Source organism: Podarcis cretensis, assembly GCF_951804945.1.
Source record: "Podarcis cretensis genome assembly, chromosome: 11".
In the NCBI taxonomy this organism is placed as follows: Eukaryota; Metazoa; Chordata; class Lepidosauria; order Squamata; family Lacertidae; genus Podarcis; species Podarcis cretensis.
In genome coordinates, this window is record NC_137180.1 from 1,444,497 (window position 1) to 1,463,481 (window position 18,985).

The 18,985-nt window shown below is 43.9% G+C and overlaps 1 protein-coding gene across 1 annotated transcript in view; it reads right to left on the reverse strand.

Moving 5' to 3' along the window:
- Window positions 1–18,553, reverse strand: part of PTAR1 (protein prenyltransferase alpha subunit repeat containing 1) — a 49,544-nt gene extending 30,991 nt beyond the window's left edge. Inside the window, exons 1-2 of the mRNA XM_079996094.1 lie at window positions 18,395–18,553; window positions 1,983–2,152 (exon numbers count right to left, since the gene is read on the reverse strand). Of these exons, the coding sequence (XP_079852220.1) occupies window positions 1,983–2,152; window positions 18,395–18,480 (256 nt within the window). The 5' untranslated portion in view covers window positions 18,481–18,553. The remainder of the gene's footprint in view (window positions 1–1,982; window positions 2,153–18,394) is intronic.
- Between the last annotated feature and the right edge of the window lie 432 nt (window positions 18,554–18,985).

An 18,985-nucleotide genomic window follows, 5' to 3' on the forward strand; every position in this document is an offset into this window, starting at 1 on the left:
AGTACAGGCACAGCTAGTGACCCACAGAGGACCAGGCAAAACAGGCCCAGCCCCATTAAACCTTTGGTGCAAGGCGGGGGGCGGGGGGAGGAAGGGGAACAAAGGGGACAAAGTCTCACCTTGTCCATTCTCCTTTCCAATTCTGCTGCCACAGCTGCTGCTCTAGAAAGGACAGGAAAATGTTTGTATTTTAAAATTCAGCACTTTTCTTCTCATAGCAGCAGCCGTGTCAGCAGCATAAGGGGGTTGCAAAGGACAGAAGCACACCCCTTCGTACCCCAATACAGGCATTTTTTTTTCTCCTTCCAACAACACTCCCCTTTCGCCAACCCCACATCAGAGCTCTGGAAGTGAGTTTGAGGTGTTTATTGAACAGGCCTCCTTCCACCTGCCTTGCCCCACCCCCTGGCCCTGGGTCTCCATCAGGCAAGGCCTCCTTCCACCTGCCTTGCCCCACCCCCTGGCCCTGGGTCTCCTCATAAGGGAGCTGGGCCTGGAGGAAGAACTGTGAGGGGAGGGACACCATCAGGCAAGGCCTCCTTCCACCTGCCTTGCTCTACCCTCTGCTTCTCAATGTGTATTGTATTGTTTTATGTACTGTGGCTTGCCGTTGTTTTATTGATTATAGTTTAGATATTACTGTAACTGTTGAGTGGATTTCTGTTTGACTTTTATATGTTGGTATTATTATTTTATACTATTCTAATGATTGTTGAATGTGACTTTTTTGATGGAGGTTGTTTATTTTAAAGTTATGTTTTATTATCACATTTTTGTATTGCATTAAATTGTTATAAGATGTACATTTTTTGTTTCTTCAGCTTGTAAACCGCCTTGAGTATTGTAAGATAGAAAGGCGGTATACAAATTAAAAATGAGGAGGAGGAGGTTGATTGTGGTCTGCACTACATGATTCCTGCTTTTTCTGACACTAATGTGTTGACAGTATGGTACTAACAGAGAATGCAGCTTTCCTCTGCAAATGTGTCTTTATTTATTATTTCATACAAGTTATATACTGCTCAAACCTCAAAGCAGTTTATAGAAGCATCCATTTAGTCAGTTGATAGACATGGTAGCCTAACTGCCACATTGTCAAGAGGGGTTTACAGATGGTGATAAGGACCAAAGCACTTAGATCCTGTGAATGGAAATGGGGAGGTGACTTTCACTCATCTCCCCTTTGCTTGAGGATTGGGCAACCTCCAGACTCCAGAGCAGAATGAGAGGCAGAACAGGATGCAGCAGCAAAAAGGGAAAGTAGGCAAAAAATGCTGCCACATGCCTGAATTCCAGTTCCCACCATGACCAGAAGGAGCTGTTGCAGAGGACTAGTTGGAATTCAAGTCTGTATCTGTCTTCAGGCTACTGAGATTGATTTTGCTCAATCTGTCACTAATGGCAACTGCAAAAGTTCACATTTTAATGAAGCTCAATTGACTTGTTGACCTTTATGATAGCCAGCAATTCATGGAAATAAAAAATATTTCCAGTTCTTAGGTGTCAAGCCCTCTAAATATTTCTGTTCCAGAAAGTCCATACATATTTTTAAAACTTTATTATTAAAGCTTCTGTCCTAACTCCACTTACCTGGAAGTAAGTCCCACTAAATTCAACAGGACTTACAGCTGAATAGGCACAGTTAGGATTTCATTGCATTGCACTGGTAAGTTTCTTTGCTTTGCATATAGCAGACAATAGGCTACCTTTCTACTCTACATGGTGAAGAATGATCCACAATGACGCAGAAAGTCCAGCTATGGCTTACAAGGGGAGGAGCTCAGTCACTTTGCTCCTCTGTGTCCTACCATGTTGTGGGAACATCACTCTAGGAGCCCCACCTTATTTAAAATGCTTACACAAAATCAACACTCACGATGCAACTTCAATAGTTCCTCTACTTGTTCTGGCTCCCTTTACAATTGTATAGAAAGTTAATAATGATGGGCACCATACAATACACATTTTATGGAATTACTCACCTTCTTTGTTGAGCCATTGCTTTCTTTGTCTGTAGTGAAGGAGTTTGTTATGGACGTAGGGCAAAAGAAACTTGACACACCAGCTTTCCACCCCAAGTTTGTTTTCCACCAGAACTATAGGGCTCCGGTTATATCTGGCTTCAGGACAGGGAATTAATCCAATTTCATCTCTAAAAAAAAAAAAAAAATGTAAAAAGACAACTAGATAACTATTTTCTTCATTTCTTTTGATGCTTGTTAAAGTATGCCCGTTGTTCATCCTACACTTCCTGATTTGCCAGGCTCTTCTTTTCTTCCTGCCTGTCTAGTTCTTAGATTCCCGGAATTGAAAGACTCAGCCTTGAAAAACTCCTATTATGCAATTAGTATCTCATTCCTTCATATGTTGACTCAGAAGTACATCCCACAGAATTCAATGGGGCCTACTCCTAGGAAAGTATGTTTAGGCATAGCCCCTTCTGAATTCAATGGAACCTGCTGCCAAGGAAGAATGGGTATAATTGGATGTAAATTAGACCAATAAATAAAGCATTGATCTTTAAGTCAATGCTAACTTTTTGGTGATGTGTTCCCAAATTCAGGAGGTTGGCAAGTTGCCTGCTCTTGACAGAGTTGCCCTCTCCTGGAAGCAGCAGGTACATAACTTGGGCTCCTCTCAGCTCCTGGTCACTGGAGACCCCCCTGGCCAAGAATGCCTTCTTCCAGCTTTGGCTGGAACACACATTATGGCCATCCCTGGACAGGGGTAGCATAGCCACAGTGGCACAGGCCCATAGTAACCTCCAGACTGGACTGTTGTGATGATCTCTCTGCAGGGCTACCCTGGAGGTTGGTTCCAAAACCGCAGCTAGTGCAGAATGCAGCAGCCCGGCTTTTGACTGCAGCAACTACAGAAAACCCTGCGGTGACTGCTAGGACCAGGCTCAGTGCAAGGTATGACTGGTGGAGTATATAAAACCCTAATGTGCCCATGGCCTTGTCCCTCATACACCAGCCTGGTCACTTTGATCATCTGGAGATGCCCTTCTGACTGCCATTCAGGTATATCATATTCCTTTAAGTTTCTATGCAAAATATGTCTTTAAGTACAGAAGTGTCAGTCCTTTGCAAGACTGTTACCACTGAAATCAGCCAGCCAGCCACAATTCTGATATTGGAAGTCTCACTGACTTAAATGGCAAATATGCTTAATGTTGTTACCAACATTAAGGAGGATCCTTTTTCATTCAGTGTTATAGGCATATACAGAATATTGCTTGCAATTTGTTTCATTTGTTTGTCATACAAATTTACTCGTTTATATGCAAATAAAATCAAGAGATAAAAGGAACAACTGGCAAGTTTGGCCTTGGAGTTCAAAACGAAGCAGGGCAAAGGCTAATAGAGTTCTGCCAAGATAACAAGCTGGTCCTCACAAACACTCTTTTCCAACAACACAAGAGACAGAATGAACTCAGGCTTGCTAGAGAGGTTAAAAGCAACAAAAAAGGCTTTTATGGGTATGTTCGTAGCAAAAGGAAGAACAAAGAAACAGTGGGGTCACTCAGAGGAGAAGATGGTGAAATGCAAACAGGGGACACAGAAAGGGCTGAACTCCTCAATGCCTTCTTTGCCTCAGTCTTCTCCGATAAAGAAAACAATGCCCGACCTGAAGAATTTGGAGCAAATGATTCAGCAGAGGAAACACAGCCCAGAATAACTAAGGAGATAGTACAAGAATTCTAGGCTAGTTTAGATGTATTCAAGTCTCCAGGGCCAGATGAACTGCATCCAAGAGTATTAAAAGAACTGGCAGATGTGATCTCAGAACCACTGGCAGTCATCTTTGAGAATTCCCGGAGAACAGGCGAAGTCCCGGCAGACTGGAGGAGGGCAAATGTTGTTCCTATTTTCAAAAAGGGGAAAAGAGAGGACCCAAATAATTACTGCCCAGTCAGTCTGACATCAATACCAGGGAAGATTCTGGAGCAGATCATTAAGCAAACAGTCTGTGAGCACCTAGAAAGGAATACTGTGATCACCAATAGTCAGCATGGATTTCTGAAAAATAAGTCATGTCAGACTAACCTGATCTCATTTTTTGACAGAATTACAAGCCTGGTAGATGAAGGGAACGCAGTGGATGTAGCCTACCGTGATTTCAGCAAGGCATTTGACAAGGTGCCCCATGATATTCTTGTAAAGAAGCTGGTAAAATGCGGACTTGACTATGCTACCACTCAGTGGATTTGTAACTGGCTGACTGACCGAACCCAAAGGGTGCTCATCAATGGTTCCTCTTCATCCTGGAGAAGAGTGACTAGTGGGGTGCCACAGGGTTCTGCCTTGGGCCCGGTCTTATTCAACATCTTTCTCAACGACTTGGATGATGGACTCAAGGGCATCCTGATCAAATTTGCAGATGACACCAAACTGGGAGGGGTGGCTAACACCCCAGAGGACAGGATCACACTTCAAAATGACCTTGACAGATTAGAGAACTGGGCCAAAACAAACAAGATGAATATTAATAGGGAGAAATGTAAAGTATTGCACTTGGGCAAAAAAAATGAGAGGCACAAATACAAGATGGGTGACACCTGGCTTGAGAGCAGTACATGTGAAAAGGATCTAGGAGTCTTGGTTGACCACAAACTTGACATGAGCCAACAGTGTGACGCGGCAGCTAAATAAGCCAATGCAATTCTGGGCTGCATCAATAGGAGTATAGCATCTAGATCAAGGGAAGTAATAGTGCCACTGTATTCTGCTCTGGTCAGACCTCACCTGGAGTACTGTGTCCAGTTCTGGGCACCACAGTTCAAGAAGGACACTGAGAAACTGGAACGTGTTCAGAGGAGGGCAACCCAAATGGTCAAAGGCCTGGAAACGATGCCTTATGAGGAACGGCTAAGGGAGCTGGGCATGTTTAGCCTGGAGAAGAGGAGGTTAAGGGGTGATATGATAGCCATGTTCAAATATATAAAAGGATGTCACATAGAGGAGGGAGAAAGGTTGTTTTCTGCTGCTCCAGAGAAGTGGACACGGAGCAATGGTTCCAAACTACAAGAAAGAAGATTCCACCTAAACATTAGGAAGAACTTCCTGACAGTAAGAGCTGTTTGACAGTGGAATTTGCTGCCAAGGAGTGTGGTGGAGTCTCCTTCTTTGGAGGTCTTTAAGCAGAGGCTTGACAACCATATGTCACGAGTGCTCTGATGGTGTTTCTTGCTTGGCAGGGGGTTGTACTCGATTGACCTTGTGGTCTCTTCCAACTCTATGATTCTAAGATTCTAGTGAAAGATACAGGAAATTGAATGCAGATTTCCAAAAAATAGCAAGGAGAGACAAGAAAGCCTTCTTAAACGAGCAATGCAAAGAAATAGAGGCTAGAGTTCTGTCTAGTCAAGTTGAGTGGGATCAATTCCAATCTGTTACCTCCGAGGATGTGGACAGGCTGCTTGGACGAGTGAAACCAACCACCTGTCTCCTGGATTTTTGCCCATCCTGGCTTATAAAAGCTAGCTGGGAAGGACTGGGCGATGGGCTTCGTCGGGTGGTGAATGCTTCCCTCCGTTAGGGAGCCTTCCCAGACCCGCTGAAAGAGGCGGTTATTAAACCGCTTCTTAAAAAACCATCTTTAGATGTGGCCACGATGGCCAACTATCGCCCAGTCTCAAATCTTCCATTCTTGGGCAAGGTGATTGAGCGAGCGGTTGCCGAACAACTCCAGGCACGCCTGGAAGAAGGATCCCTTCCAGTCGGGATTCAGGCCTCATCATGGGACTGAAACTGCCTTGGTGGCACTGGTTGATGATCTCCGGCGGGCTAGGGACAAAGGTGAGAGCTGTTTCCTATTTCTGCTGGATCTCTCAGCGGCGTTTGATACCATCGACCATAACATCCTTCTGGACCGTCTTGAGGGGCTGGGAGCTGGGGGCACTGTCATACAGTGGTTCCGCTCCTTCCTCCTGGGCCGTGTTCAGAAAGTGGTGGTGGGGGATGAGTGTTCAGACCCCTGGGCTCTCACTTGTGGGGTGCCTCAGGGTTCTGTCCTCTCCCCCATGCTTTTCAACATTTACATGCAGCCGCTGGGAGAGATCATCAGGAGGTTGAGGCTGGGTGTTCATCAGTAATCGGATGATACCCAGCTCTACCTCTCTTTTAAATCAGAACCAGTGAAGGCGCTGAAGGTCCTGTGTGAGTATCTGGAGGCGGTTGGAGGATGGATGGTGGCTAACAGATTGAGATTGAATCCTGACAAGACAGAAGTACTGTTCTGGGGGGACAGGAGGCGGGCAGGTGTGGAGGATTCCTTGGTCCTGAATGGGGTAACTGTGCCCCTGAAGGACCAGGTGCGCAGCCTGGGAGTCATTTTGGACTCTCAGCTGTCCATGGAGGCACAGGTCAAATCTGTGTCCAGGGCAGCTGTTTACCAGCTCCATCTGGTACATAGGCTGAGACCCTATCTGCCTGCGGACTGTCTCGCCAGAGTGGTGCATGCTCTGGTTATCTCCCTCTTGGACTACTGCAATGCACTCTACGTGGGGCTACCTTTGAAGGTGACTCGGAAACTACAACTAATCCAGAATGCGGCAGCTAGACTGGTGACTGGGGGTGGCCGCCGAGACCATATAACACCGGTCTTGAAAGACCTACATTGGCTCCCAGTACGTTTCTGAGCACAATTCAAAGTGTTGGTGCTGACCTTTAAAGCCCTAAACGGCCTCGGTCCAGTATACCTGAAGGAGCGTCTCCACCCCCATCATTCTGCCCGGACGCTGAGGTCCAGCGCCGAGGGCCTTCTGGCGGTTCCCTCATTGCGAGAAGCAAAGCTACAGGGAACCAGGCAGAGGGCCTTCTCGGTAGTGGCGCCCGCCCTGTGGAACGCCCTTCCAGCAGATGTCAAAGCGATAAACAACTACCTGACATTCAGAAGACATCTTAACTTCAGGGAAGTTTTTAACGTGTGATTTTACTGTATTTTTGGTTTCTATGGAAGCCGCCCAGAGCGGCTGGGGAGGCCCAGCCAAATGGGTGGGGTATAAATAATAAATTATTATTATTATTGAAAACAATAGAATGGGAAAAACCAGAGATCTGTTCAAGAAAATTGGAGATATGAAAGGAACATTTTGTACAAAGATTACCATAATAAAAGACAAAAGTGGAAAGGACCTCACAGAAGCAGAAGACATCAAGAAGAGGTGGCAAGAATACACAGAGGAACTATACCAGAAAGAAATGGATGTCTCATATACCCCAGGTAGTGTGGTTGATGACCTTGAGCCAGACATCCTGGAGAGTGAAGTCAAATGGGCGTTAGAAAGCATTGCTAATAACAAGACCAGTGGAAGTGATGATATTCCAGCTGAACTATTTAAAATTTTAAAAGATGATGCTGTTAAGGTGCTACACTCAATATGCCAGCAAATTTGGAAAACTCATCAGTGGCCAGAGGATTGGAGAAGATTAGTCTACATCCCAATCCCAAAGAAGGGAAGTGCCAAAGAATGCTCCAACTACCGCACAATTGCACTCATTTCACACGCTAGCAAGGTTATACTTAAAATTCCACAAGGTAGGCTCAACCAGTATGTGGAACCAGAACCAGAGACCAAATTGCAAACATGCGCTGGATTATGGAGAAAGCTAGAGAGTTCCAGAAAGACATCTACTTCTGCTTCATTGACTATGCAAAAGCCTTTGACTGTGTCGACCACAGCAAACTATGGCAAGTTCTTAAAGAAATGGGAGTGCCTGATCCCCTCATCTGTCTCCTGAGAAATCTCTATGTGGGACAAGAAGCTACAGTTAGAACTGGATATGGAACAACTGATTGGTTCAAAATTGGGAAAGGAGTACGGCAAGGCTGTATATTGTCCCCCTGCTTATTTTTTTTTTATATATATATAATATTTATTAGGTTTTACAGAAAAAAGAAACACATAACAACCACAGAAATAAAGAAAAACAAGGACAATCAAAAATACATATAAAACAGATAAGAAAACCAAAATGTAGAAAAAAGTAAATTCCATCTATCAAAAAGAAAAAGTTTAAAATAAAAACTCCAACCTTTAAGTTCATACTTGCAAAACTTTCTTTCTTGACTTCCTCACGCCTCCCTTTTTTGTGTTCCTCTTTACCCAATCAGATACAGCAAATCCTTACCCTCTTTCATAATTCATTTCTAATTATTAAAGTCATTCTATTATGTCTCCAATCTTTCCTCCTTATGTTTAAACGCCTTTAACATATTATTTACTTTTGACATAATATTATTTCAATCTTTCGCCCTTTTTCTGTTACATTTTTACATAGTTTTTAAACCTATATCACTAATGCCATATTGTTTTAAACTCCAGCAACATTTTAGCATTCATAAATTTTGCAGTGTTTCTGCAGATAGTCTTTAAACTTCTTCCAGTCCTCTTCCACCGCTTCTTCTCCCAGATCTCGGATTCTGCCAGTCATTTCTGCCATCTCCATATAGTCTATTACTTGCATCTGCCATTCTTCCAAGGTGGGCAAATCTTGTGTCTTCCAGTACTTTGCGATAAGTATTCTTGCTGCTGTTGTTGCGTACATAAAAAACGTTCTATCTTTCTTTAACACCAATTGGCTGACTATGCCCAGGAGAAAGGCCTCTGGTTTCTTAAGGAAGGTATATTTAAATACCTTTTTCAGTTCATTATATATCATCTCCCAGAAAGCCTTAATCCTTGGGCACGTCCACCAGAGGTGAAAGAATGTACCCTCAGTTTCTTTACATTTCCAACATTTGTTATCAGGCAGGTGATAAATTTTAGCAAGCTTTACTGGGGTCATGTACCACCTATAAATCATTTTCATAATATTCTCTCTTAGGGCATTACATGTCGTAAATTTCATAGCTGATTTAACTGTTTCATCCTGTGTATTCCATTTTAACAGCAAGTTATACATTCTTGAAAGAATCTTAGTTTTAGGTTCTAACAGTTCTGTTTCCAATTTCGATTTTTCCACCTGGAAGCCCAATTTCTTGTCCAAATTATAGGCCTCTCTTATTTGATAGGAATGAAGCCAATCTCACACTTTATCTTTTAATTTCTCAAAGCTCTGCAGTTTCAATTTATCTCCTTCTTGTTCTAATATCTCCCAATATTTCGGCCATTTGGCCTCCATATTGAGTCTTTTCAGAGCCTTTGCTTCCATGGGTGACAACCACCTTGGGGTCTTATTTTCCAGTAAATCTTTGTACCTTATCCAGACATTAAATAATGCTTTCCTGACAATATGGTGTTTGAAAGCTTTATGCGCTTTAACCTTGTCGTACCACAAATATGCATCCAAAAAGCATTGTTGAAACCTTCCAAGTCCAAAATGTCAGTGTTCTCAAGAAGCAGCCAGTCTTTCAGCCAGCAGAATGCTGCTGATTCATAGTAAAGTTTAAAGTCTGGCAGGGCAAACCCCCCCCCCTCTCCTTTGCATCAGTTAGTATTTTAAATTTTATTCTGGGCTTTTTGCCCTGCCAGACAAATCTAGAAATATCTCTCTGCCACTTCTTGAAACAATCCATCTTGTCCACAATCTGCAAAGTTTGAAACAAAAATAACATTTTTGGCAATACATTCATCTTTATAACTGCAATTCGACCCAACAAGGAAAGCTTCAATTTGGACCATATTTCTAAATCTTTTTTAACTTCTAACCAACATTTCTCATAGTTATCCTTAAATAAATTCAAGTTTTTAGCTGTCATATTAATCCCCAGATATTTCACTTTCTTAACTATGGTCAAACCAGTCTCATTCTGAAACCTTTCTTTTTCGATCTGTGTTAAATTTTTCTCTAAAACCTTAGTTTTTGACTTATTCAATTTAAATCCTGCCACCTGACCAAATTCTTGAATCAGTTCTAATACCCTTTTCGTACTAGATTCTGGCTCCTGTAATGTCAAAACTAAGTCATCTGCAAAAGCCTTCAATTTATATTGTTTGGCTCCGACCTGAATTCCTTTAATCAGACGGTCCCTTCTAATCATATTCAGCACACCTCCAGGACCGAAATAAATAATAATGGAGAGATAGGGCAACCCTGTCGTGTTCCTTTTTCTATCTTAAATTCTTCAGTCACCACATTGTTAACTATCAATTTAGCTTTTTGTTCTGAATAAATTGCACTTATACCATTTTCAAACCCATGTCCCACCCCCATTCCCTTGAGATTTTTCTTCATAAAATTCCAAGGAATATTATCAAAGGCCTTCTCCGCATCAATAAAAATTAAGGCTGCTTTTGTATTAATATTTACTTGTAATATCTCCAAAATGTCAATTATATTCCTTGTATTACAGACAAGTGTCTACCTGGAAGAAAGCCTGCCTGGTCCTTATGAATCTCTTCAACTAATACTTTTTTTAATCTGTTGGCTAAAATGTCAGCAAAAATTTTATAATCCACATTTAAGAGGGATATGGGACGGTAGTTCTTGAGTTGTGTCTTTTCAGACTCAGATTTCGGTATAAGTGTAATAAAAGCTTCTTTCCACGACTCCGGCGCCTTCTTCCCCTCCATGATTTCGTTACAAACCTCCTTTAGTGGTTGAATTAAATAGTCTTTCAAAGTTCTGTAATACTTGGAGGTTAGCCCGTCCGGCCCTGGAGACTTGCTCAGTTGCATGTTCTGAATGGCACCTTCAATCTCCTGTTCTGTAATTGTATAGTTCAACATTGTCTTATTTTCTTGCGATATTTTTTGTAATCCATTAGATCTTAAAAATTGGTCTATATCAGTCTCTTTCTGTGGTCCTTGTGTGTAAAGTTGTTTAAAATATCTCTGGAAGCACCTTCTAATGTCCACAGGATTCTGAATGTTTTTCCCTTCTATCTCGAGATTTGTGATAGTATTTAACATCTGTCTTTTTTTCAACTGCCAAGCTAGCAGTTTCCCACATTTATTAGCCGATTCAAATGTCTTTTACCTCATCTGTTTTATTTTCCATTCTACTTCTTGGTTTATCAATTTCATGTATTGTACTTGATATAACTTAATTTCTCTCAGAATCTCCCGTGAATTTGGTTTCGACCTTAATTTCTTCTCTCCTTCTTTTATTTTTTTCCAAAATTTTATCCTTTTTTTCATTTTGAGTCCTCTTTTTTATTGCATTCTGTTGAATAAGAAACCCTCATGACCGCTTTACTTGCGTCCCAGATTACTCTTTTTTCCACCGTTGTTCTCAAGTTTATTTAACTTGCTTATTTAACTTATATGCAGAATTCATCATGCGAAAGGCTGGGCTGGATGAATCCCAAGCCGGAATTAAGATTGCCAGAAGAAATATCAACAACCTCAGATATGCAGATGACACAACCTTGATGGCAGAAAGTGAGGAGGAATTAAAGAACCTTTTAATGAGGGTGAAACAGGAGAGCGCAAAATATGGTCTGAAGCTCAACATCAAAAAAACGAAGATCATGGCCACTGGTCCCATCACCTCCTGGCAAATAGAAGGGGAAGAAATGGAGGCAGTGAGAGATTTCCCTTTCTTGGGCTCCATGATCACTGCAGATGGTGACAGCAGCCACGAAATTAAAAGACGCCTGCTTCTTGGGAAAAATGCAATGACAAACCTAGACAGCATCTTAAAAAGCAGAGACATCACCTTACCAACAAAGGTCTGTATAGTTAAAGTTATAGTTTTCCCAGTAGTGATGTATGGAAGTGAGAGCTGGACCATCAAGAAGGCTGATCGCCGAAGAATTGATGCTTTTGAATTATGGTGCTGGAGGAGACTCTCGAGAGTCCCATGGACTGCAAGAAGATCAAACCTATCCATTCTGAAGGAAATCAGCCCTGAGTGCTCACTGGAAGGACAGATCGTGAAGCTGAGGCTCCAATACTTTGGCCACCTCATGAGAAGAGAAGACTCCCTGGAAAAGGCCCTGATGTTGGGAAAGATGGAGGGCACAAGGAGAAGGGGGCGACAGAGGACGAGATGGTGGGACAGTGTTCTTGAAGCTGCTAACATGAGTCTGACCAAACTGCAGGAGGCAGTGGAAGACAGGAGTGCCTGGCGTGCTCTGGTCCAGGGGGTCACGAAGAGTCGGACACGACTAAACGACTAAACAACAACAACATGCAAATAAATTTTTGAGTACATTATTTTGTTCCACTGCAGGGAGTATGGAAACAGGCCATTTAGTTCATTTGTTTAAAAAGAATAAAGACAAAGCAATTTTCAGCATGCTAAGACTTGAGCACACAATTTTGAGCTGCTGAATAAAAAAATATCTGCTACAGAACATTCTAATTATTATTAATTATATTTATTTTTATCACATGCTTCCTCCAAGGACAAGCCGATAAACAGAGTTTCTGACCCACTTTATCCTGAGGAAATCCCTATGCTAAGGGTTAGGCTGAGACAGTGTCACCTTCTTCCTATTATATTATTACTTTATTTATTACCATACGGTCCCTGGGTGGCTTACAACAAGTTTAAAACAAATTACATCCACAATAATGTGGCGGGTTCTGAAAAGATCTCTCTCTTGGGTGTAAAGATGCCACTCTTCAGCAAATGACAGAAACTGTACAAAGATTTCACAACCCAGGGGCTGTCCCAGAAAATGCTCTCTCCCAAGTTGCCACCCACTGCACCTCTGAGGCTGCTGGAACTACCAAGAGAGCCCCCTTTGCTGAAATGAGCAGGAGAGGGTCTGCAGGGCAGAAGGCAGCCTCTCAGATATTTGGGGCCTAAGGCATTTAGCACTTACCTTGCAGAGGTGCAAAAATTAATTTGCACAAAGGAATGTAGCTCCTTTTGCACTGGTAACCTGAAACAGGCTTCAGGAGGGAAAAAAGAAAGCTGAACTGAACAATTTGGGGCCTCTCTTTTCTTTCCAAAATTCACTTCTCATAGAAATAAAACTGAAATGATAATACTTATTGCCACTGAGCCAGAGTACAAGACACAAAGTAAACTGTTACCCACTTTAAGAAGCAGGGAATAGAGGCTTGTCATGGTCAGAAACCAGTCTCTTCAAATAGCAGATTGCAAGTTAAAACCGAAGACAGTGCCTTGTTTCGTGTGAGCTGGGCATCCAGGCAGTCCCACTACAAAGCAAACAGCTATGCCCAACTGGAGGCAAGCTGTTTTTGTCTTCAGGGGAATGTGACACCCTAGACCAGGCAAAGGCAAACTCTGGCCCTCCAAGTGCTTGAGACTCCAATTCCCGTCATCCCTAGCTAACAGAACCAGTGGTCAGGGTTGAGGGGAATTGTAGTCCCAAACATCTGGAGGACTGGAGTTTGCCTGTGACTGCCCTAGACCCGCTCAGATCTGCTACTTGCCTGCTTCAGGTTGCAATCCTAGGCACATTTGCCTGGGAATAAGCACCACTGTTCAGGATGAAACAAGGGGCTGTGGGGCAACTCCCATTACATGAACAGAATATCTTCCTGTTCAGAGTGAAAATACTGGCTAGTGCTCTGTGGCCCCAACCAGTGAGGGAGGCTTATTATTATTATTATTATTATTATTATTATTATTATTATTATTTCTTGAAATATTTCTGATGCAAATTTGGATCATTTGCATCAGGATTTTTTCCACTTAAATTGGAGTGGGTGGGGTATAAATAATAAAAATACATATTTATTTCCTATGTCCTAGAGCAGGGGGGTCCAACATGCAGCCCCCAAGGCCTTTTCCGGTGTCCCTCCCCCCCAAGCCCTCACACTGGAAAACCAGGTAGGTGTACGGTGGGCTTTGGGAAGGAGGCATGAGGCATTGGCAGAGTCCTTCCCAAAGCCGGGCACCTGGCTTAGGCGGCTTGGGGAAGGCAGCACAAGGGCTGGGTGTGCATGTCAGATTTCAGCCTCGCTTCCCCCCTCCCCATGTGACAAGGCAATGCATGGCCTGTGGAGTCCGTTGAAGTACTCTGGCGGCCCACTTGGTATGAAAAGTTGGAGCGCCCTGCCCTAGAGAGGGATCTAATTTAGCATGTTTATTTTATTTGCATTTAATAAACAAAGCTAACAAAACAAAAAGCTTTAAAAATGTTGAAAATGAAATGGATTTTCCCCCCTGGAAGAATAAAGCACTTGGAATATTTTCCACCCCACCTTATTTGCCCCAACTGAGTCTCCTGTGAACATCAAATAAGAATTGTAATGGCAATTATATTTTTTCTGTGCTGGCTTAATATTTGAAGGCAACAAGATGTTCCATTCCCAATGGCGTTTACTTGTACTGTATCTGTTAATGCAATGAATGGATGTTGGACTGCAAAGCAATTTGAGGTATCTCTGAGCAACCTAGACAGGACATATATTAAGCTAAGGGAAAGTGGCTGGGGCAACTGAGCCAGATGGGCGGGGTATAAACAATAAAATTATTATTATTATTATTATTATTATTATTATTATTATTATTATTATACCATTTTCTAATGCTTCAAGCATAGTGTAAGCATTATTTTCTCATCCAAATTAGTAAGACTGCTAGTGTGAGCATCTCCTTACAACAAAATAAAAAGCACAAGAGTAGTCCCGTTTTCATTACATGGCTTACTTAATGAATACGCTTCAAATTTCTGTGGCAGTGTAGGATCCAAGAACACCGCACATTGAATTTGGCAAATTTAGTGAATATTTAAATATAGAACATGATGTCAGTCAAAGTGGCTTGTCCTACTTTAGTCAGAAAAACACAAATGAGCAAAACATGTCAAAAATATGACTCTTTATGTTTAATTTATAACCACTACAGACATAAAAATAGAAAGTTCTCTTCTTCTAAAGAGATTAAAGCAATCTACTTGAGAGCAAGCAAAAATTCAGTATGAGAGATAACACCACACAACCTGAAAAAACAACTGCTTTCTTAAGGCCACCGTCTTGGTTTACAACAGACAGAAATGATCCAGGAAACAGAGATTGGCTGCAGTTTTTTGCCGCGGTTCACATGCAGTAATAAACGTGTATTTGCAACCATTCAATATATGAAGACACTTTTCATCCCCGGAAGTGCAGAAGTTTCCCAGCTCTCCTTGGTGTCTCTCCTTGATGTGGAAAGAATGGCTATGTTTGATCTCAACACACAAAAACATTTTGTTCTAAAATTCATTCCTACTTCTACACTTAAAGAACAAAGGGCTTTTCAATCACCAACAAAGGGCTGGTGGGTATTGAAGTTTTGGCCTCCAAGTAAAAGACAAAGCAAGCATCTCATGATCACATCTGTCCTCTTTAAAGAACCACTTGAAGACTTCTCTGCTGGGGAATTTTGAGGAGGGTGTTGTTCCCACAAACCCCAGGGTACAGGTGTTGTAATTTTAAAAATCTGCACCTGCCCAAGACTCCAGCTCTACTTTTAGTCAACATTTCTACCCCATTTTATACATCATGTCTATTCCAACTTTTTAGAAAAGACTTAATCAGACAAAAGATAAGTACAAATTTTAAAACCATTAAAACCATTACCATAAGGAAAGAATATGCAAAAGCAATTAAAAGATTAGAACGAGTATGAAAGGCAGCAGGAATTAAAGATCAGATTCAGGATCTTAAAAGAATCATTATCTGCTCCAAAAGCCAAACTTCTGACAGTATTCCAGGGGTTGGTACCATCCCAGCAAAAAAGCCTTCCCCCTTAAGCCCACCTTAAAAATAGCTCAAAACTTCTTCTTTTTAAAGATCTTGCAAAACTAAAAAGAAAAGAAAAGGCAACTCTAGATAAGGGCCTCAATAGTGGCAATTCTTGAACTATATAGGTCCCTGGCCATTTACAAAGATTAAAACCACTGAATGAGACCTGAAATCCAAAGGTGACCAACACAGATGATATGCTATCAAAGTTATCTGTCCCAATCTGCCAGATCCAGTCAGCAATCTGGACCATGGAAGTTTCTCAATGCCAGGTACAACGTGACACAAAAATGAACTCTACTGGCTGCCTGTTCAAGATTTTAAGTCAAGGAATAAAAGTGTGAAGTGCTGATGAGTACTAATGCCATCAACTTTGGGACTACATTTGGATATTGTTAATTGACTCATTAGTAAGCTTTCTGTTCTCAGAATGGAGCCTTAGCAGCTGCTTTGCATGCAGACAGTGCCAGATCCAACTCTGGCATCTCCAGTAGAACTAGCAAAGATTTGCCACCTGGAAGCTTGCAGAACCTCCACCAAACAGTGTTGACAATCCAGAGCAAGATGAATAATGGTCTGACTTGGTATAAGGTAGCTTCCTACATTCTAGAGCAGGCTTCCTCAACCTCGGCCCTCCAGATGTTTTTGGCCTGCAACTCCCATGATCCCTAGCTAGCAGGACCAGTGGTCAGGGATGCTCGGCTCTGGCGCGGGCAGAGGCGGGCCGGGAAAGCCCGTTCTAGAGTCTGGCCCAGTTACAAAGTCTACCCCCAGTTACCTACTGATACAGGATGTGCAAAAGGGTGTTCTCCTTTCCAATAAGTTCTACAAGGAGATTTAATAATCTCAGAATGGGTCCTTATTCTAAATTTTCACTTTATAGCAACCTGTATTATAAACCCTGTAAGGATGACACTGTAAAAAGTAGCCTATTCAAAATAATAGACCCAGGGGCAGAGAATGGGGTGCAGTGTGGGTGGGCACCCCAGGTATCACCACCGAGGAGGGTGACAAAATGCCGGGCGGCACTCACCACAGGGCCTGCAGGTGGTTTGGGTGCCCGCAGGTTCCGCGCTGCCCCAAACGGTCTGCCCACCGCCTCCCCCTCAGCTGTAGGGCGGCTGAGGGGGGGAAGCAGGCAGACTGCTCGGGGCGTCCTGCCCTGACTGGCCCCGCCCCTGGGCGCAGGGTAAGCACGCCACCCCAGGCGCCCAATCAGCTTACTCCACCGCTGAACAGACCTACGCATATCTAACAGATGCATAATGCTGCCATCTAATTCTCAGTGCTACTTCACACATTACTAAGAACGCATTTCTGATTGTCTACCATCTGCCTATGCAGCTATCATCATAACACACAGAAGGAAGACATTTATTTAAAAATGTGCCAATCAAAGCTCCAAATTGTGCATTTTTACTGCCTGCTTCCAGACATATGACTCCCCTCCATATGTCATGGTGGTCCCTATGGAGACACAGATGGAGAAAAAGGACACATATTTCCTTTAATATGTGGTGGGCCCTGTAGTAATTATCAAATAATTTAAAAAGCGGAGAAAGTGTTGCATGCTTTTATTATTTTTAACAGCATTCTAATTTGTTCAGCGTGTTGACCTCAATAATTGTCATCTTTGAAACTGAGGTTGACCTCAATAATTGTCATCTTTCATCTTTGAAAATATTTTCTTATACATTAATCAAATTCCAGAGCAAAATTTAAAAGTTGAGACCTTAGGAGCTAAACACCCATCTATCTATACCTGAAGGAGCATCTCCACCCCCATCATTCTGCCCAGACACTGAGGTCCAGCTCCAAGGGCCTTCTGGCAGTTCCCTCCCTGCGAGAAGCCAAGTTACAGGGAACCAGGCAGAGGGCACACTCCCACCAGATGTCAAAGACAAAAACAACTACCTGACATTTAGAAGGCATCTGAAGGCAGCCCTGTTCAGGGAAGTTTTTAATGTGTGACATTTTAATGTATTTTTAATTTTTGTTGGAAGCCGCCCAGAGTGGCTGGGGAAACCCAGCCAGATGGGCAGGGTACAAATAAATTATTATTATTATTATTATTATTATTATTATTATTATTATTATTATTACAACTGATTACCAACAACAGGCACTGTATTACTAATGTTGTGGTCATAATGGCCACATTGGGATGGGTGGGGTACAAATAATAAATTATCATCATCATCATCATCATCACCACAGATCTGAAATGGGATCTTACACAAGTTATTCTAACTGGTAAAAGACATCCATGCTAATGATCCAGAGGGGGTCCCCCCCCCTTTCTTCTCTCCCAATTTGCCCATTTTGGCTAATGATTCATAGAATTGTGGAGTTGGAAGAGACTCTGAAGGTAATCTAGCTCAAGCCTCTCCAATGCAGAAATCTCAGCTTAATCACCCACGACCGAGGCCATCATGACACGAAAAAACTATCTGAAATCCCAGGAAGAGAGGGATACTGCCGAAGGACATGAACGCCGAACCATTCAAAATGGAAATGTGCTTTAGAGACCAACACGGCAATCATCTTCTTCTTCGGGCAGAAGCCCTGGCCAAGCTCCATGGCGGCTCAGGAGGGCCGCCTTCTCTCGCGCTCTCCCCAGCAAGGCTTGGAAGGGAAAGCTACGCCACGCCTTGAACCCGGGGGCGCAGAGAGCTGAACCTGCCCCCCCCCATCGCCCAGGATGCTCTCTCTTCTCTGGGCTGCCCTCGGCCGATGCCGGCGGGGGGGGGTGGCGGGGGGAGGCCGCCCAGGGCGCCGGCGGGGAGAGGCCGGACTCACATGTGCGGGTTGCGCTGGAAGGCGTTGCGCAGGTCCTTCAGCACGCGCTGCACCAGCACCGCCACCTCCTCCGGGGACTCGGCCATGGCGGGCCGCCGCCGCCGCCGCCGCCTCCTTCGCCTCCTTCGCCTCGGCCTCCTTCTGGGCTCTGGCGCGGGCAGAGGCGGGCCGGGAAAGCCGAGCGCATCCGGGTCAGCGGCGCCGCGGGGCGGAGCGCCGAGCTCGGGGAAGCCAGGAGGGAGCGCGACCCAGACGCCGCCGCCGCCGCCGCCGCCGCCGCCCACTGCACGAACTGGAAAGGCGCCTGGTGGCCGTCCCCTCGGGGCAGAGAGCGGGTCCGTGGACGGCGCCCCTCCGTCCCTCCCGAGAGAAAGTCGCCTCGCCCGCCCGCCCGCCCGCCCGCCCGCCGCCCCAGCCGGCTGCCTGCCCGTCCGTCTCCCGGCCGGGGCGGGCCAGGGGTCCGGCGGCAGAGACGGGCGGGGCTTCCCCCAAGAGGCTTCCTTGGCCGGAGGACCCCTCCCGGCTTCCCAGAGGGGCCTCGGAGCCGGATCCCGGCCCCCTGCCGCTCCTCCCCCGTCCTGGGTAGGGCAG